This window comes from Lupinus angustifolius, unplaced genomic scaffold (genome assembly GCF_001865875.1).
Source record: "Lupinus angustifolius cultivar Tanjil unplaced genomic scaffold, LupAngTanjil_v1.0 Scaffold_146_80, whole genome shotgun sequence".
NCBI lineage: Eukaryota > Viridiplantae > Streptophyta > Magnoliopsida > Fabales > Fabaceae > Lupinus > Lupinus angustifolius.
The window spans coordinates 2,969-23,638 of NW_017725759.1; the positions used below are offsets into that span (position 1 = coordinate 2,969).

The following is a 20,670-nucleotide window of genomic DNA, read 5'->3' on the forward strand; positions in this document are numbered from 1 at the left end:
AGAATCCAATCAAAGGCTCTTCAAGTAAAGCATATTCCATCAGAACATCAAACTGCAGATGTCCTAACAAAGCCTCTGTCAACATCCAAGTTCCTTTCAATGAGAAAATCCCTTAGAGTGACAGATGCCTTGTCCCTAACTAAAATGTGTATCTAAATTTGTTGTTGTTTCTTCATTGTACTCTAGTAAGGCATAGGAAAAGGGGAGTTCCTTTTCAGGGGGGTATATTAGAGTAGTTAATATTGCCAGTTAGCAAAACTGATTGTAAGAAACAGTTGTGCCTCTATTCTCCTATAAAAAGGATTGAGTAAGCACTCATCAATTAAGAATTCAGAATTAGAAAATAACTAACTAAGAGTTAGTTACAATAACTGCTCTCTCTCTCTTTCTCTCTTCTCTCTTCTTAGTTTTCTTCATTATTTTACAAATATGAATCTACATCCCCAGAAACTGGAAAAGGAGCAAAAATTAAGTAAAGAATCTAGCATAATTTTGAGGATCTATCTCCTCCCCAAACCTTTCCTCATTAAACTCACATGCCTCGTCCCCACTGACTGAATGTTCTCCCTCTCTTTTATAAATAAGCCATTAAGTTATATTCCTCTCCCACAGCATGTATATTCCCTACAACCCTCATATTATCACCCTTCTAACCCATGTGGAACACTCCAGCTCCTATTTTCCTACATTTTCTCTCATGAACCTCAGTAATTGACCTATCAGAAATTCAGAACTCACGTAACGAAGTGGAATACTTTCAGTTAAAGTGAACTCAACAGAGCTTTGCACCTTTCCCTATTAAGAATATAACTCGATAGCATAAACCAAGAGGTAAACTTACTTATCCCTATGCATTATTTCTAGTTTCATTTTCCGGACTCCTTTTTTAAGTCGATAGGCAACAATATGTTCGTCGTCCTTTATTGAAGCCAGTGGTTCCAAGGGAATCTCTAGATATCGAAAAATCTTATGCTCATAAACCTGAAAATTAGACATATAAATATACACATCAACCACTGAAATAAAAATCAAGTAGAAAAGCCCTAAGAAAACCTAATTTTCATCAGAAGCACTTACCTCTGCAAGCAAAAGCATTTCATCACTTTTCAAGCAGCACGCAGTGCCCAATGCAGTACAAAGATCTCTGCAGGAACCATGCTTCAGAACATTCACAGTGAATGGCATGGGAAGACAACTCCCATCACCATAAATGACAGTCACTGTCATTGTCCTTGTGACAGTGGATGGCATTGGTAATGATAAATACATGAAGGGATCGAAAGTTATTGAAACTTTGCCACATACTGGACAAACCAACGTTGACTTGTATTGACCCTGAGCATTTTATTTGTAAAAAAATCAAATAATGTCATATTTAGTAAGAAAACTAGTATGTACTTGAAATTGTCAAGCTTTAATAGAAAATCAACACAATAATAATTGATAGAAACCACCGAAGGCTTCTTTTTTAAGGAAAACTCAAGAAAGCATGCAAACAAATTATAAAATGGAAGTAAGAGTAAACAAAAACAAATATAGCAATAAATAACTACAGTTCTTCCATTTTCTTTTCCTATTTTTTTGTCCCTAAGGGGGAGAGGGAGAACAAAGAGACAGGACAGGAATTTAGCTATTCGACTTACCGGTGGCAGATCAAATGGAATCCAAGTAATATGTAACTATGAAATAACATCAACACATAAATAAATACTCACTTGGCAAACATCAACTATCAATGAATCATTCCGTGCCATATGATTTTTCCAACACTCACATGCGACTTCCTCATCTGGCTTACCATCCGAGTCCTTCATTTCAATGTAAGGCTTTTGTTTCACCCGATTTAAATCTTCATGCAGCCCATCCAATAAAAAGGCAAGCAATTCCTGGATAAAGTTACCCATTACTCAAAAGCACATACAGCAATCATAACAAGCAGAAGTTCAACGGCTTCTAAAATTAAGTACAGAAGGTAATTTTTAAAATAACCAGAAAGCAGTCAGACAATTACTCTCAACAGTCCATGCTGCCATTCCCTGCCCCCACTCATACCCATGCTCATCGACAAAGCATTGGCCTCTAGGTCTTAAAAGCAAAGAGAACAGAAAAATGTAAATGCGAAGTGATATATGGATCATATTTTCAAGTATAAATTTACTTGCTATTTTTTAGATTTTAGCCCTTACCAAAAACGTTTACAAGAAGGAAAAAAATTGTAACACAACAAGAAAATGCTCTACTTATTCAAATACATGCAGGTATAGAGAAGGATTCATATGAAGGTTTAAAACTCATAAGCAGGTCATACAGTACAGATATAACATACATACGGTACAGATATAACATACATCCAACAGCCAACTAAAATGACTCAGACAAATGTTTCCAAAAATTCATTAACCCAGAAATGTAATCACCTCTAGTCTAAATCAAAAGGATGGATTTTAATATAAAAATGTCATTTACCAGAATCACGGATGCATAGAATGTAATGAAAGAAACTCTATGCTTCACTATGAAATATCTACAGTGTAATAGGAATATGATATAAAATGAAGAGATTACTGAAAAATAAGGTTGGAACACAGTTTGAATCCCTCAGAACTACATTATCTCTCATCTAGATCCTTCCAAATGAGAAGAAATAATTGTCAAGGGGGAGACAGAAACTTCTGGAAGCCAATTTCCATAAAAAAAATGTCAGTTACAATTACCTTTATACCCACTGAAAAGTAAAAAAATTTCAAAGACCACCAATTTGAAAATATTATATTTATGGCACCCCAAATGAAATTTCAAATGATCCAAAGTGTAACTAACCTAAAAGAAAATAATCTCATGCCATTGTTCCTTATTCATTTATTTTTGGATAAAATTTCCGTATTCAGAAAATTGAAAATGCTAGCAACTTGAGGTTGAAATTAGGAATCAATGATGGTGTCCGATAACCAACTGAAACAACAGGTAGTCGACAATGATTGCTGGAAGAATGCCTACAGTTCTCCTAATGTTGCGTGAGGAGACAAAGTTCTCATAGTAAGTAATAAAAAGCACTCTGGTATATTACTTGACAGCATTCACAAAAATAAAGAACTTTGAGAATTTGCAGAAACTAACTTGAGAATCATGCTGGTTATAACCACTGAATTGCGGAGCAAACCGAGCCAGTTTGCCCTTGAATACACGGGGTGGAATAGCTGTTTGCCCTGAGGACCACAGTTTCCTTAATAAGTCACCGAATGCAAGTGCTAACTCACCCTGCACATCACACATGATACAACTTGAAAATTAATGTACATTGCCCTCAACGTAAACCCATCATAGTACACAATATCTTTTAAACCTATAACACTGGACAAATAAAATAAAAGACAGGATAGAAAATGATCACATACGTATAAAAATGTCATTTACCAGAATCACGGATGCATAGAATGTAATGAAAGAAACTCTATGCTTCACTATGAAATATCTACAGTGTAATAGGAATATGATATAAAATGAAGAGATTACTGAAAAATAAGGTTGGAACACAGTTTGAATCCCTCAGAACTACATTATCTCTCATCTAGATCCTTCCAAATGAGAAGAAATAATTGTCAAGGGGGAGACAGAAACTTCTGGAAGCCAATTTCCATAAAAAAAATGTCAGTTACAATTACCTTTATACCCACTGAAAAGTAAAAAAATTTCAAAGACCACCAATTTGAAAATATTATATTTATGGCACCCCAAATGAAATTTCAAATGATCCAAAGTGTAACTAACCTAAAAGAAAATAATCTCATGCCATTGTTCCTTATTCATTTATTTTTGGATAAAATTTCCGTATTCAGAAAATTGAAAATGCTAGCAACTTGAGGTTGAAATTAGGAATCAATGATGGTGTCCGATAACCAACTGAAACAACAGGTAGTCGACAATGATTGCTGGAAGAATGCCTACAGTTCTCCTAATGTTGCGTGAGGAGACAAAGTTCTCATAGTAAGTAATAAAAAGCACTCTGGTATATTACTTGACAGCATTCACAAAAATAAAGAACTTTGAGAATTTGCAGAAACTAACTTGAGAATCATGCTGGTTATAACCACTGAATTGCGGAGCAAACCGAGCCAGTTTGCCCTTGAATACACGGGGTGGAATAGCTGTTTGCCCTGAGGACCACAGTTTCCTTAATAAGTCACCGAATGCAAGTGCTAACTCACCCTGCACATCACACATGATACAACTTGAAAATTAATGTACATTGCCCTCAACGTAAACCCATCATAGTACACAATATCTTTTAAACCTATAACACTGGACAAATAAAATAAAAGACAGGATAGAAAATGATCACATACGTGCATTCCTAAAGGATTGTCCATGTTGATATCCTCACTGTAATCTTGTAAGAAATATTCAACAAGCGGCGGAGTGTGGGCCAAGCATTGAAGAGCACTATTCATGAAGCAGGTATTTCCCAAGTTCTGCAGTCCTGCCAAGCCACCCCTTTCCCCTCTATAGACATCACCATTTTTATCACCCATACTAGTCAATGATGAACCTGAAGAACTTCCCTGATACAGATTAAAGCTAGACCCAGTTGAGTGACCATTTGACATGGCAGACCCCCCTGCAATAGACAGAGATGACCTTGGAGGTTCTAATGGTATCAAAGCTAATTCATTTCCCATTGAATCCATGCCAGAATGAGAAGAACAGTCTCTATCAAGTGATACTTCTAGGAGAACCTGTGAGCAAGAGATGAATAAGGAACGTCAATATTCTATAATCAGGAATATCTATATTCTATAGAAGAACAATTTCAATACCAAACACAAAGTTAGGCTATCTTGGTATCTGAAAAATTTATAAGAAATCCATAAGAATATTCAGCTCAACTATCTATTTAAAGACATCGAAAAACCAAATATTGAACACAAACTTCCATTTAATGGAAAACCATAACTTTAGAGCTTCTGCTTCATAATATCCACTTCATAGGCAAAAAGGGTCCCATAAGGCGTCGTACTTCTATTTCCAACTTGAAAGCAATTATACATTAAAAAATCCATATAACTGAAAACTACTCACATCTTGGTCCATTGTCAAGCTCGCATCCTCCAATGTCTGGTCTGAGACATTCAGCAATGTATTCTTTTTCAAATTGAAGTAATCCCAGATATGAGCCTAACATAATTTACAACCAACAGAAAAAATAAAAAGGATGTGTAAGATTTTATGACAAATGAAATCTATATAAAAAAAAGATAAAAATAGATAACCCAGAACAAAAAGAGAAGAGAACCTTTTTCTGCTCTACGTCTTTAATTTTGCACACCAGCTCATAAAGCTCCTTTATGGTAGCCTAAAATATATTACAGACATAGAATATAAGAATCAGAATACTGTTTAGTTTCACATTTCAAAAATCAAATCATATAATGTTACAACCAAATCTGGTGCAAATCAAGATTAAGAAATTACATTTTGATGTGATCTTTATGGAAATTTCAAGTTTCAACCAAAAGTTAACGGATTTTAAACTTAGGCTAATAGGAAAGAATAGAACAAGACATATAATAGCAAATAAAGCTTGGTTTTGTGGTGGACCCTTAACATGTTATCAAAGTCAGGGCCTAACTTCTCTCGGTTGTCATGAACCAAAAGGTGTTCTTTTGTCATGGATCAAAGCAACCCATCGCCTAGTCCAATAGGCTTCTATGGAGGGGCATGTTGGGAAGTAAGTCTCACATCGCATGTCTCATTCTTCCAGGTATGGTTTAAATACATTGAGATACTCCTCTCATCGCCAATATATTTTGAGATGGAACCTTAATAGAAGTCAATCGATCCTAACCACAAGGTTTTAAATCTGGGTCCAAAATAACTACATAAGCTAATATGTAAAGGTTTTGGAAGTCGCCAAAACCGTTTATCGACCACAATTGTGGTTGCATCAACCGCAAATGCCTGCAATTGTCTGAAACATAAAGGTTTTTGAAGGTTCTGAAACCATTACTTAAAACCTTGCCTAACCCTATATATATGTGACAAATTTCCACCAAGAGTGTTTGGTGTTTCTAAGATATATAGTTGATCCTAAAGAATAAGTTGTAGCTATGCTTAGGGATATTATTTAAAACTGGTGTAAGCATATATTTATGAGTTTAAAAAAAGAAGGCTGCAATGCACATGACTTCCAACATTCTGGGGTCACGAGAAGGTTACATGTGTGCAGCCTTACCCCATGTGTGCAGATAGGCTGTTTTTACAACTAGAACCCCGTGACACGAGTCACAAAACAACAACCTTATCATTGTAGCAAGACAAACCCACTTAGCAAGTTTAAAAACTAACATAGTAAAAGTGAAAGCGAGAATGAGATCGAAAAATGGGGAAATGGAGGAAAAAGTAGGGTTGGTGACTTAATCTTATCCTCTCATAATAAGACTTCCTTTTCTATATTACAAAAGGAGGGTAATGATCATCTCAAGTAATCTTTTATTTCGGTCATTTAACTACATTTATAACCTTATCTAATTTATTTATTAACAAACATGATAATGTAGTAAATGATTTTTTGGGATCTTCAAGTACAAAAAGTATAAGATAAAGGATTGCCCAAAGTTGTTGCAGAGACTTTAACTCTTATTTTTCCTCTAAATAAAATAAAATACAACAGAAAACTAAACTAGCCTAAGTTACATTTCCTAATAAAAATGTATATTGACAGCACTTAACCTGTCATGATGTAAGTATACATGTACACATTATCATTTAATTGTATGGATAATATTTCAGACTTTAAAATTCACTTTACCATAAGTTTCTATGGGCATTCCCCAACTAAATGTAGACACGTGTTGGTCTTCCTAAACACAAATTGTTATATTCCAAGTGAAATCCGAATTTTGATGACCCAAATTAAACTTAAACGAAAATAAATAAAAACTGCATCGTGTAAAATATTAAAATTTTATACAAACAATAATATAATCCCTCGTAGTGATAACTGATAATTGAAGGCCAATCGTATAGTACATACAAAAGACACACTAGCACCCTTTTCAAAGCATTGGTGTTACTGTGTGTGAAGCTAATTAGAACAGAAAGAGCCAAGAAAGAAATCAATTCGTACCTTTTTGCTTAATTTTACAATTGATTTACTGTTATCTCTAGCATCCGTCACCTTAAGACTAAGTGGGTAAACCTCAACACTGTATTGCTTTTGTCCAACACCCTGAGAAATTAACTTCCTTGGTAATTCGGGTCCACCTTTGTACCTAGAAAATTGTAAGCCACAAATATGTATAGACAAATACTCTACAGATCAAGCTTTTTAAACCAACTCTTGAAAACATTGAATGCTTTTGAATGCCTTAATCCCAAGATGTTTCTGTACATAGGACATCTTCAGATTAAAGCTAGACACAAAAAGTAAAATTCATGTTGATAATAATATACTTACCATTCCAACAGTCTTTCCCACACTTTTTGAGGAACTAAAACATAATCTGTCCCCTCTCCCAACATTCGATGAATATCTAAATTCTTGTTGTCACAATTATTTTCATTTGAAATAATATCAGAATTATCAATTGGCCCTGGTCTAGCTGCAGTCTCTGAATGAACCTCGTCGGCATGCTGGCTGTTAGAAGATTGCTCATCAGTTGAAAGCATACCAAGACAAGGCTCAGCATACCTTTGCCAACTTGAAAACCACCTGCATGGATGGGAAAACTCTTGATTAATAATGGATACAAATAAAGAAAAGCATTGGCACGACACTTGGGGTTGTGGCCATGTAACCCAGAGGTTGCGGAATCAGCCTATTGCAAAAACGCACCAATAAGCATCACAGAAATTACAAATAAGGAAAAACATTGTGAGAACCGACAATAACAACAAGGCAAGGTTTACTTCCGTACCTTTCCCCCCAATATTTACTAATAACCAGAGTGAATTGTCGAACACTTGTTGTTTCTAAATCTTATTTAATTGTCACTTTCTGATAAAATCAGCAACCAACAAATATCTGAGAACTCACATAGGAATGCAGTACGGCAGTACCCCTATGACTATGTAGCACTGGTACTTCAAAATGGTTGTCAATTTGCCGTGCCGTTATCTAATAGTTATCGTAACAGATACTTTGAAACATTTCAGATATATTCCGTCTATATATCGTTGACTATATGAATTTTTTTCCATACCAACTATCCCCATTGTGTCATATTTATATCCAGTATCCATATAACACCATCCTATAACAATGCCAAAGCAAAGTCCGAGATAAGGATTACTCTGGAACCTATAGCCTAGCTGAAATATATCGAAGCACCAAAGCAGCATTCAAACAGCACATGTCGTACAATTTCAATATGCAAAAACTATATCTAAACATAACAGGAGATCCATTTATTTACCACATATGATGATAATCCTAAAAAGGAAATCATTTAGCATAGCATAGATTCATTAAAATTAAGAGATTGATAAGACCTGTTAGAAATAACAAAGTATAAGTTGCCATCTTTCAAATTAAGCTCGGATTCCTTAACCAACTCAGAAACGATCCGATTCTCTTCCTCAGGTGGAATTGGCAAGCAACTTGCACCATTGTCCATAGGAAAATCTGAATCAGCCATTGTCATGGCCGATTTTACTTACCTGAATGGAAAATCACATTGAAGATCTCAAATTTATTCTTCTGATTAGTTAATAGAAGAGCAATTGCAACACAAAAGGTACCTTAGATTGAGGAAGAGATCGAAGTATAAGAAATGAAACACGAAGAGGATATTCGAAGAACCCTAGATTGAAGGGAAGGAGGGAGAGTAATGAAATGAAATAATAATAATAATCCCAATGCACAGAGCTTTACCGTCTTTTTCAATGAACTCTTCTCTTTGTAAACTCTCTCTAATATTTACTAAGCTTCAAGATTAATTTTTGACCAATGGAAGAATTTTGTCAAGTTTTAGCAAATTCATTTCATGTTGAGCAGTCACTAACTCCAAAAATAAATGTTGTATTCATCAAATTTAATAGATCATTTCGTCACATAATCAAAAAGATTTAACTTTTTATCTACAATGTAATGGATATCCTTAGTTAGATGAACAAAAATTGATATCATAATTTGTAATTTAAGAAAATAAAATAAACAATAATGAGATGATTCTAATTTCATTTTTTTGGCAAAATTATACTAATTAATTTGATCATTTTTAGAAAAAATTTGAGGATAAATGATATTGTTTGTAATTTAAGTTTTAGCACTATTTTATTTCTTTTCTGATTTTGGGAATGATACAGCATATTAGCTTGTGCTTCATGAAAATATATAAAATATAGATGAGAGAATAAATATATCTAAATGTCTAAAATTAGTAGTTATAATTTTTTAAAGGTAATTGTAAACTATAAAATGATTTATATGTAATAAATTAAAATTTAAAAAGACAGATTAAATGCGAACATTTAAAATTCAATAAAATGATATAGTAAATGATTCTATTTCTATTATGTGTAACGTTTGGATTCTAGATTTTGATGTTTATATTGAATCCAACATATCCTCATATACACATGATAGAAATGATAAATTTTGCACTACAAGAATCATCAATTTTACATTTATCTGTATATTATTATTGCATAAAACTCATAATCAAATTTGAGTACTTGATCACTCTTTCATACAAATATAAGACAATGGTAACATTTCTCCCTCCTTTAACATGATTAATTTTATATTTTGCCAAAAATGTCAGGGGATAACAATGGAGCAAGTGATCTTATTTTTTAATGCTACCAAGATTATTCCTTATATTTTTTTGGTAAAAAACTAATTATTTTTTGAGTGCGTGATTCTATTGATAATGTAAAGATGTATACAAGATGATATTAAGAAACATTAATAACTTCTGATTTAGATTTGAATATTATTATAGAATATAAAGTCCATGCTTACTTTAAGAGTGATTATGATTTGTTCAAGTCTCACGATAGTCATGCTTATGAAATTGAATTTCCTTCTTTGGTAGGTAATGTCTTTGACTATGTATGTAGCATAAAATACTTTAGTGGTATACATATCATTTCAACAATTTTTAGGTAATTGAGTAAGTGTATTGGCGTAAATAGTCGGTTAGAGAATTTTAACACACATAATAATTATTATATATTCAGATATAAAATATATCTTTAAATTTTTCTTAAATTAGATTAAAAAATGAGTTGAAAAATATCAACACACTCACTAGTCACTTCATCTAGGTTGACTGGAATCTCTAATAAAGATGAAATTAATATTATTTTTTTGGTAGAAAATATGAAATTAATATAAGTTTAAATTTTTGTCTAAAAAATTATTTTGAAAAAACACAATAAATTTCTGAAGATTATTAAGGTTATTGTGTTAAAGAGAACGAGATAATTTGAGAGTTAAATTTTTAATAATTATCAAATATATTTTATAGTTCTCATTTTCCTTCAAAAATTTTCTCTCAAACTAATTCTTAAAGAATTAATGCTGATGAAAAAATACACCTTTTAATTAATAAATAAAAGATAAGAGCAAAGGAGTGAAATATTTGAATCGCAATTCCTGAATATGCAGTGAAGCTCATCCAATCGAAAAAACCCTGAAACCAAATCCAGAACCCTAGAAAACGATCAGCTTCACAATCTTCGCATCAAACCCTTAATTGGAACCACAATTGACACAAGGTACTCTCCTATTTCTCAATTCACCGTTCCATTTATATCATCATGAAAGGGCGATCTCACCGTCCTCATAACACCGACCCACCGGAAGATTGGGGCGACGGTTCTTGGACGGTGGACTGCATCTGCGGTGTCACCTTCGACGACGGCGAGGAGATGGTCAAGTGCGATGAGTGCGGCGTCTGGGTCCACACGCGCTGCTCTCGCTACGTCAAAGGCGAGGACACCTTTGCTTGCGACAAATGCAAGGGAAAGACCGCGGCTGCCGCCTCCGCCATGCACAACACTGAGGAAACTGAGGTGGCTCAGTTGTTAGTTGAGCTTCCTACAAAGACAATCTCAATGGAGAATCACAACAAACATAATCAAATTGCGGCTGCGAGGGTTGCTTCTTCTCGATCACGGCTGCCGTTGAAGCTTTGGAATGAGAAACCTATTGAGGATAGGGTTCACGTTCAGGGGATACCGGGTGGTGATCCTGCGTTTTTCGCTGTGCAGGGAAAGCCTTCGATTTTTGGTCCTCAGTTATGGAAGTGTACTGGTTATGTTCCGAAGAAGTTTAATTTTCAGTATAGGGAGTTTCCTTTTTGGAATAGTGATAGTGATAATGACAATGATAATGGGGCTGGAGTTTTATTCTCTTTTTCGAAAGATACTGGTACTGTTTTGTCACCACCGGTTGCGGCTTTGGGTGATATGAAATCTGATGAGAAGACAATGGAGGCCAAGGCTTTGAAGGAGGTGAATATGGTTGGGAGTGAAGATGTGTTGAATGTGCAAAATGGTGTCAATAAGGAGAGGACTTTTCTGAGGCCCTTTGTTGTTCATAGCAGTAAAAAAAAGAAAGAAGAATTGGGGCCTTCCCAATCCAAAGATCGGAGTGGGAAGCAACAGCGGGTGAAGGTCGCTGAGAAAGAGGATGATCCCAAGAGGAGAAGTTTACATTCTTCTAAAACAGGTGACTTTGATTTTTATATGCCTTGTTTCCCGTTTTGTATGTGTCTGTATCACTGTATGCTAATAGGATGGTTATTGTTATTTTGGAAAATTGCTAAAATGGAAATCTTGTCCATTATATGAACACTATCGCACTAAGGTAGTATGTCACACTCAGACAAAACACGGTTATGGATAACTGTGTTCATTTTTAGTTGATTAAATTGATATGTTGATAAATAGAAAAAGTAAATACTACCTTAGTGCGGTTGATTAAATTGATGTGTGGATAAAATAGAACCGGTTATCTTATCCATGATGAAAAAGGTAACTAAAATAAAATGCGGTTGATGAAATTGATATGTTGATAATATGCATAACTATGTTCATTTTAGTGACCCGTTTTCCCCTCCGGGTCCATATCTTAATCATGATCTCTATTTTTAGAGGTATTCCCGCTTGTTATTATTATTACTAGTTACTGAGGGAAACTCTATCTGTTATGGTATCCATTGTACCCATGGATGAACCTCATCAACTATGGTGGTACTTCACATCTTGCCATAATTGATTAGCGCTTGTTGACTCGGTCTCTTTTTTTCTCTTCTCATTTTGATTACTAGTATTTGCGCCTGCCAGTGATGCAAAACAATTGGAATCTTCTGAAGAAAGAGGCTTGAAGATTTTCAAGGCTGACTCTCGGAGTATAATGAATAAAAATTTAAAAGAGACAGTGGTTCAGGGACGTATTTCCAATGACCATTTTGTTGTAGATACCATCCTGGAAGAGCCAAATAACAACATGATGACTACTGAGGACTCTTTAGATGCATTACATCCTGACACGACAAGACATGATTTTTCTGTTGGAGATGCCTTAGCAGAAGAGAAGGGTGGCCATAAAGCTCCTAGTTTGGTTGAGATACCTTCTAAGATGGATGACGCTGTTATATCAGTTTTAAACCCTGATATCGTTGGAAATGCTTCAATTAAAGAAAAGGTACGTTTTACTGATATCTCTATAAGCAAATGAAATCCTATATTTTGTGATTATCATATATTCATATGTGTGAATTAGTCATGCCCAGTCTATGTGCATTATGTGTTTAATAGGGTGGCATCTAAACTGGCAAACTGTACTAGTTTCTTACATTATTGCAACTGTCTGACTACTTGTTGCTAAGTATTTGATAGTAATCGACTAAAGGGAAAATGACTATTGAGAGCTGAAAGTACGCATGATACAATGCACTATACGTTTTAAGAGCTTGAGAGTTAAAACCATGCAAAATGCAGTGTGCATTTCCTGATTTTGTCTTCAACCTCATTCTTTAACCTTAAGTTTGTCCTTAACTCTAGAGAGTGTAGTGGAATGATAAAATATATTAAGAGAGGACCTGCAAGGCATGAAAAAATTGTGGCCAAGGTTTTAGGGGATGTGTAAGGAAACCTATGAAGCACAGATGTGCTGGCACAATTGCTGAATACATATAACTATTTTAAACCTATGAAGCAAGGATATGGCAGCAACACAGCTGGATGTGATCGATGCAGTGTCTGGTTTCTTTCATGTTTTCCATTTTCACCAATACTGGTTGCCAACGTGCAGAAGCGCCCACTTCTGAGTTCAGAAGCCTTGAAGCATGGACATGACCCCCCCCCTTCCCCTTTTTCTCCTTGCCGAGTGTATTGCTCTGTGCCTCTGATGTTACATTAAGTTGTTCTTCTAAGTTCTATCCTTTGTATTCAGATGTTAAAGATGGAAAATATTTTTTTAAAATAGCTTTCTTTTTCAGTTACCCATGTTCTACAGTTATCGTTTTGTCTCCAGTGAATGAGTTTTTTATATACAAAGTAAACAAGCCTTTTATTCTTGTACACTTATGCAGCAAAGTTATATTAAATAGGATTTATTGAATACCCCAAAGAATATGTAGTGTACTATAAAATAATATATACTTCAAAGAAAGAAGTTAGTGTTTATTTAGAACTTGGAATAAAATAAATGATAGAATACAAATAAAAAAGGCGGCCTAGTGCACGAGACTCCCACTTAGTGGGGTCGATGGACGCTATATGTACACAGCCTTACCCATGCAAATGGAGAGGTTGTTGCCAGAATTTGAACTCGTGACCTCATGGTTACTAAGCAACAACCTTATCGCTGTGCCAAACTTACCATCTTAAATGATAGAATACAAATATGGAAGATAAAAACAAATACAGTAAAGATTAAGCTTTATTTTATTTCTTATTTCTATAGTTTATATTTATAACTTCAATTATTGTTTTTCTATAAATTTGCTGTGGGTTTCTTGTTCACTTGTTCAGCATATGTCATTTTATGATTATAGTGTGTTCCATATTGCAATGTCTATGTTGTCTCCTGTATTTTCCAGTGTGCTCTGTCACCATGCTTGTGTTGTGCCTTATCCGTGTCTGGTGGCCGTGTAATGTTCGTGTTTCCTTGATGGAAACAAATGTCACATTGCATATCCAAATTATCAATTAACCAATTAATCTAAGAACTTCTTGAATTTTCCAAGCCTTTGAAATATGATGATATAAAACCTTTTTGGTGTTGTTCGGGATTGAATTTGTGAGGAGATTTATGCAAAAAAGCTCAGCAAATGAACTAGGAAACAAGAATTCAGAAAAGAATTATATTTTTCCTCAACAGTAACCTAAAGTGTTAAGCTTTTATTTCCTTTATGCCCCCCTTCTCCCAGGATGAGCATAAAACTCATATGCTGGACTACCTTTCCACCAAAGGCCAAACTAAAAGAAAAGACTCTCCATCAATGCATCCTTTTTTGCTACTCAGCTTCTGGTCTTGCCTTAGACATGTGATACTTAAAAACTGAACTTTGGAACCATTGGGTTATCTTCTAAAACCTAGTTGTTTCCCGCGATTCAAAATATTTTCAGTAGGTTTACACATGAATAGCTTTATGGATTTTGTCTCTAGTATGCCTTCAGACCCGATCTAACACTACATTGTGATGCCATTTCTTGCTTCTACAAACAAGGATGGAGATTTGTTGGCAGTTGATAATTCAGACAGTGCTTTAGCTGTAAGAAGCTCTATGAGTCCTCACATGGATGATCTTTGTAGTTCTGCACCAGAACTTAGGGATAACCGAGTTTCTCAAGAACTTGACTGCAACCTGCGTCCCATCTCGGAAAAATGCAAAGTCAAGTTGAAGAGAGAAGATGATGATGATAACTGTAGGAAGCATCTGAAATTTCATTCTTCTCCAGTTAATGATCTTAAAAATAATGAAAAACCATTTGATCACATATCTGATATTGGTAATGCAAATGATGCTGTGGTCACCAGTTTAATATCACGTGATAAAAAGGTGGGAGTTTTTGAAAGAGTTTTAGAGGTAGTTGCCAATGATCATTCCAATGAAGTTGATGCTTTGTCTGGTGATATTTGTCATGAAAAACAAGAACCAAAGGGGTTTGATGGTTCCGTTGAAGCACAAAAGGGATTTTCAGAAGCAAAAGATGGTTCGGATTCTGCAAAGGATACATTAAAAGCTGAAACACTTGAACGTCCTGACAAAATGTTAGCATCTCCTAGAAAGTCATCTCCAACTTCGTCAACCTCGAACTCCAAATCATTGGCCCGTGACTTAAAATCTGAGGATTTTGAAATCCCTAATCCTCTTACAAAGCACAGAGTCATGACGGATTTTAACATTGACTCCAAGAATGAAAGCGGTCCAAGTGATGATTCAAGGGATGGAATTTCAAGGAAGTCAGTAAAAGAGCGTCCAAAATCCTCTTTGAATTCTAATGTAAAAGGACCACATGCAAGCAGGAGTGTACAAAGTTCAGTATCTAAGCAAGTAACTCCTGATGTGGGAGATTCTGTTCACTGTTCATCTTCTAAAGCATCTTTGGTATATCAGGCTGCAAGTATTTTAGGGTCAAGTGAAACTCATGCATCATCAAACCATCAAAAGGCTTTGCAAGTGCAGAATAAAGTTTCTTTTTCAGACCAACAGACAGTTGAAAAGCCTAACCAGACAAACATTCATCATTCCTCTAAATTGAACCAGAATCATGCAACGAATCCTTCTCCCTTATCAAATTCTTCGATGCTGAGTGATGAAGAGGTATGAAACAGACTCCTAATTTATTGAATTAAGTTCTAATGAAGTTTCTCTAACAGAATATCCTTTATTTTTGTTATTTCTTCTCCCCTTGATTCATCTGTGTTTTATTTTTTGGCAGCTTGCTTTGCTATTGCATCAAGAACTAAATAGTTCACCTCGAGTACCTCGAGTACCCCGAGCACGCCATGCTGGTAACTTACCACAATTGACTTCTACTTGTGCTACAAACATTCCAATGAAGCGAACATTATCTGTTGGAGGAAAGGATCATTCTTTGGTAGGATTTTGTGCCTTCTTTAAATTGATGAATTTGGCTTCATATACTAATATCGGTTACGTAATCTTTGCAAACTCTTCATACAAATATGGTCAATTTCGCTCAATGTTGGTGACTAATGCCATTATATGTTGCTTAGGTACCTAGACGAAAATACAAGGAAGCATCTAGAGATGGACCTTGCAGTTCTCGCGAACATGAAGATGGAGGTAAAGCGATAGAGAAGGAGAAGGTTCCATCCTCCTCTGATCAGAGGAAACAAGACATGTCATCTGTAGAAGATGCTTCTGTAAAGGAAGAAGGTCTTACATCTACAACAGCCATAAACTCTACAAACAATGGTGTTTCTGCCACCTCTGCCGTTGCAAAAAATAGTTCACCCTCCTCTCATGAGGATCAGAATTTGTCATCTATACGCAACTCACCCAGGAATATATCTGATGATGATACAGCAACTGCTAGAAGGCCAGTTCATCGCACCTTACCTGGTAGCTTCCTTTCTGGGAAATAATGACTGTTCTATGTGTTTGATTTACTTTAATATCATGTTACCATTCCCTATTACTGTTTTCTAGATCTATGGTCAAGCATTGGTAGTTAATAAAACAGTTACTTTAGAAAATTTTAATCGCTAGGCTTTTAAAAGACTTTTAATTATCTTAGTTCTGGTTTGAGTGTGGATTATATTGACAAATACAATAGATTTTTTATTAATAAATACTTCTATATAGTCAGTAGGGTTTGCCACATGTGCATGTAGTTCTGGCATGATCAATTTTTGTTATTTGTTGGCGAACACTGAGTATCTGAGTTTGATTTTTTTAAGCTAAAAAAGGAAATGGTAAAAAACAGCCAGAGCTTGTTTTGGTCAGTTTGTGGATTGTTTCTTATTATGTACTTCTGCATGTATCTGAATGCAGGCTTAATCAATGATATTATGAGCAAAGGCAGGCGTATGACATATGAGGAACTCTGTAATGCTGTGCTACCAGTATGATTCTTTATCAGCTTTGTTTTAGTAATTTCTACTTTTGCTTTTTATTGGCACTAGTTGAAATAGTTTGTCCATAAACATGTTTTTTTAACGTTTTATCACAGCACTGGCATAACTTGAGGAAGCATAATGGAGAGCGTTATGCATACTCAAGTCACTCTCAGGCTGTTCTTGATTGTTTGCGGAACCGACATGAATGGGCAAGGTTGGTCGATCGTGGTCCAAAGGTATGTAGATATAATTGGCATATTCATTCTTTAATCATTTATATAATAAACATTGCTTATAGAATCATGATGAAGATTTTGCTTTAGCCATGGGTTGCTATGGTGGTCATATTTGATCGTTCTTTGGCCTTGATGAAATTGGTCCCCACTCCTTTCTGTTTGTATCACTTCTATTGTCTATCTGGTGATGATTATGAATTTCTACTCTAGGATAATTAATGGCCTAAGGGGACTAATGGATATACAACCTTGAATTTTATATATATATATATATATATATATATAGTATCTGCTACTTATAACCTGCTGTATGATTCCGTGAGCAACCAAATTGAAGTTCTCCACATTTTTTTATTGAAGGATTTATTGTGATGGATAAGCTTTGAAAAGTGATTTTAAGATAGGGCAAAACTGTCTTTTTTGTTGAAATATTTATGAAAAACAAACTTTGTGTTTGGGTACAATTAGAAAAAGTACTAGCTTTCTCTTAATTTTGCATTTCTCCTAAAACTGATAACTGAAGAAGTTACTCACTTCAGCTTCTGATTAAAACTAGAAATTTGTCTTCTTTAGATTTAGTTTTTGATCTTTTCGTAATCTTATCAAAACCATTATGCATGTTCGAGAAGCAAATTTTTAACAACAAAAACAGTTTTCGTGCAAATTAAGCACTACCAAATGCACTCTTGCTTTATATACAAATCCCAATTCCTTTCACAGCTTTCGCTTGTTATAGATTCTCGTAGTGAGATGGCATTCGTAGCAAGCCCAGAATTTATTTAGTGCAATAGAGAGATAAGTTAAGACTACATCGCCCTCCAAGGCTAACCAGGATCACCAGGTGTAGGTTTAGTGACTTGGGTCTAACTGCAGTTTCTCTGTAAGAAAATATGGGAAGTTGAGAACCTGGTCATGTTCTTTGTTAGCCACTGGTAGTGGAAATATCATTGTGAGTCATAATATTCACTTGTTCATTAGTTGATCAAATGGGATACCATCCAAGTTTGGCACTGTGCTGAGATGAGATTCTCTATTCCATCCCAGATCTGAGTCCTGGCTATCCCAGCTCCAAATCCCGGGATCCCGTCCCAGTTTTCCAGTGAAGAAATGATCTGAATCCCTGCTCTAAATCCCGGGATCCCATCCCAGTTTTCCATTGGGATCTCACTAGGAAAGGGATGGCAGGGTTAGAAGCTCATTTTGCCTTTATTTTTAAATCGTTTTGGCCCTTTTTTGGGACCTTTTCATTTTGACAAATCCCTGAACCTAATTCAAAGAACATACTGACCTTCAGTGAGTAGCTTTAAAACCCATTCAAAGAACTGGACCTTCGGTGAGCAGATCTCAACCCCCAACTTTTTTGTGTTCCTCTTCACTTTTGCTGGTTCTGCAACTTCTTCCTCTTCAACCTTGCAACATCTCCAACCGTGCAAGTTCTTCCTCTTTTTCAGTCCTTGGAGCCTTGTGAGCTATCAACCATGGCAAGGCATCATCTCAGCCACCACCATCTTAGCCATCAACATTATTCATTATATTATTTTGAATGCTTACAATTAAGCCTTAGAGAGGCTTAATTCCTGTAACTTATATTGGAATTTTGAACTACTTAATAATTACTTTTACTGGATCAATTGTGTCAGATTTTGAGCTTGTCTTTAATTTTGTGTATTATTCTTAGCATTTATATATGAGTAGTATAAATTGCTTACTTTACCCTAAACATCCCTATCCGGCGATCCTGGCCACCCTGCTATCCACTATCATACTATCCTGTTTTTGGGGTCGGCTGGGACTGGGATGCTCTGGGATTGACTACATAATGTCGTCCGAAAAATGATTCATTAGAATCTCACTCTTTTAGTCATTTGGTAATTCCTTTGCAACTTGGCCTGCGTCTATCTTAATCGACTTTCCTTGACATTGCTATTGTATTTACTGTCTAGAATATTTGAATCTGAATGTGCATCAATGTTTCAGACAAGTAGTAATAGGAAAAGGCGTAATAAGCATGGTGCTGAAGAATCTGATGATGACGGATATGGAAAGGAACGGACTGTGAAAGAGGTAGAAGGGGCGGACTTTGAGTTACAGAGAGAAGAAGTCCCTAAAGGCAAGCGTAAAGCTCGAAAACGCAGGCGCCTAGCTCTTCAGGGAAGACCAGTAAAGGATGTCAGGAGTAGACAAAAAACAGACTTGCTAACTGATGAGGATAATGGTCCACTTTCCAATTCTAGTGAAGAGAGTATGTTTAGTGAGGATGAAATTCAGGGCGGCAGAATAGGTCCAACTGGAAATACTTCAGATGAGGCTGCCAGTACCTAATTTCCGGCGCTTGGTGTGGTACGACGTTTGTATCAAAAGTGTAACATCTTCCCTACACAGACCCCACTAGATGAGAGCATCATGTAATGGGCAGTCCTTTTTATGGTGTGCCTCATGCATGAGGAAACTGTGTAGGTCATGTATGTAGTAAATGGGGCAAGAATCTTATTGTACCCTAATTAGAGTGACTTAACTATAAAAAAGTAAAGGACTGTACATGCACAAAGAAAGAGTACGAAACCAGATAAGTAAGATATTTGTTTCACTTAATTGTTACCTATAAACATCATTTTTAATTGTGTTATTCGATATTGTATTTAAATTAATCAAACAATCAGAATACATGAATTAATCATGACACATTTTATTAGACACTAGATACTATCACCCGATAATGGAAATGTATAATGGAAAAAAAGCTTATAGAAAGTGAAATCAAGCATAAAATAAGTAATGATATTTTTTGTGGGTACTGCTAATAGTATTCCCTTAAAGAATGGGTCAGAGACTAATCTCTTTCGGAGTGTGTGATTGCTTCTCTTAACAATTGTTACTAACAGGAATTGAATTATTAATTATTTGGTTATATGTGAATCTAGCAGGGTCTTGTATCATTACATCAATGTTTTGTTGGTATATCTATACTTAATTAAGTAAAGTCAATCCAGATCTCGATCATTTTTATCTAATGAAAAGAGATACATAAGCTTATTTCATATTTTTATATTCAAATCGTTCTGGGTTCAGAATATTTAATACTCCCCTTAGTTATTAGTTAATACTTAATACACCATGTAAGGACAATGTGAAAAAAATTATTTGTAAGAACAATTTTAGAGGCAAGCGCGTCCTTGACTTGATCTGCACAAGTTAATACCCCACTATATAAGGAGCTACAAGTTAGAATATTAAAATTAAAATGATATATCATTTTATAAATCTTCTTAAAGTAACATGTATTACAAGATCATATTTTATTTGTTAATAATTTGTTTATAAGTGATATACTTTACATTCTTATGAAATAGGGGAATCTAAAATAAAATTCTATAGAATGATATATTATTAAGA

At 35.1% G+C, this 20,670-nt stretch overlaps 2 protein-coding genes across 5 annotated transcripts; one reads left to right on the top strand and one right to left on the bottom strand.

The window, feature by feature from the left end:
• Positions 1-776: 776 nt before the first annotated feature.
• Positions 777-8,830, bottom strand: LOC109340181 (ubiquitin carboxyl-terminal hydrolase 10-like). The gene is made up of 11 exons (XM_019577777.1): positions 8,737-8,830; positions 8,488-8,655; positions 7,454-7,708; positions 7,124-7,268; positions 5,291-5,350; positions 5,077-5,172; positions 4,344-4,733; positions 4,066-4,206; positions 1,716-1,886; positions 1,078-1,335; positions 777-981 (listed from the first exon to the last, which is right to left on the bottom strand). The coding sequence occupies exons 2-11, from the start codon at positions 8,637-8,639 to the stop codon at positions 838-840; spliced, it is 1,812 nt and encodes a 603-aa protein (XP_019433322.1). The 5' UTR covers positions 8,640-8,655; positions 8,737-8,830; the 3' UTR covers positions 777-837.
• Positions 8,831-10,591: 1,761 nt separating this feature from the next.
• Positions 10,592-19,903, top strand: LOC109340179. Of its 4 annotated transcripts, none has more exons than XM_019577775.1 (9): positions 10,592-11,674; positions 12,276-12,334; positions 12,401-12,652; positions 14,682-15,779; positions 15,898-16,056; positions 16,196-16,544; positions 16,977-17,047; positions 17,155-17,277; positions 19,255-19,903. In XM_019577775.1, the coding sequence occupies exons 1-9, from the start codon at positions 10,762-10,764 to the stop codon at positions 19,597-19,599; spliced, it is 3,369 nt and encodes a 1,122-aa protein (XP_019433320.1). In that variant the 5' UTR covers positions 10,592-10,761; the 3' UTR covers positions 19,600-19,903. The 4 variants fall into 4 exon arrangements, with proteins under 4 accessions (XP_019433320.1, XP_019433319.1, XP_019433318.1 ...); XM_019577774.1 differs by having other exon boundaries at positions 10,592-11,466; positions 11,512-11,674; positions 12,276-12,652; XM_019577773.1 differs by having other exon boundaries at positions 12,276-12,652.
• Positions 19,904-20,670: the final 767 nt, after the last annotated feature.

Coding starts and splice junctions, on each gene's coding strand:
- LOC109340181 (XM_019577777.1), bottom strand. CDS start 8,639: ATGACAATGGCTGATTCAGATTTTCCTATGGACAATGGTGCAAGTTGC. Junction 5,173..5,290: donor AAGACGTAGAGCAGAAAAAG/GTTCTCTTCTCT, acceptor AAATTATGTTAG/GCTCATATCTGGGATTACTT. Junction 4,207..4,343: donor ACAATCCTTTAGGAATGCAC/GTATGTGATCAT, acceptor TGTGATGTGCAG/GGTGAGTTAGCACTTGCATT.
- LOC109340179 (XM_019577773.1), top strand. CDS start 10,762: ATGAAAGGGCGATCTCACCGTCCTCATAACACCGACCCACCGGAAGAT. Junction 15,780..15,897: donor CGATGCTGAGTGATGAAGAG/GTATGAAACAGA, acceptor ATTTTTTGGCAG/CTTGCTTTGCTATTGCATCA. Junction 17,048..17,154: donor TCTGTAATGCTGTGCTACCA/GTATGATTCTTT, acceptor GTTTTATCACAG/CACTGGCATAACTTGAGGAA.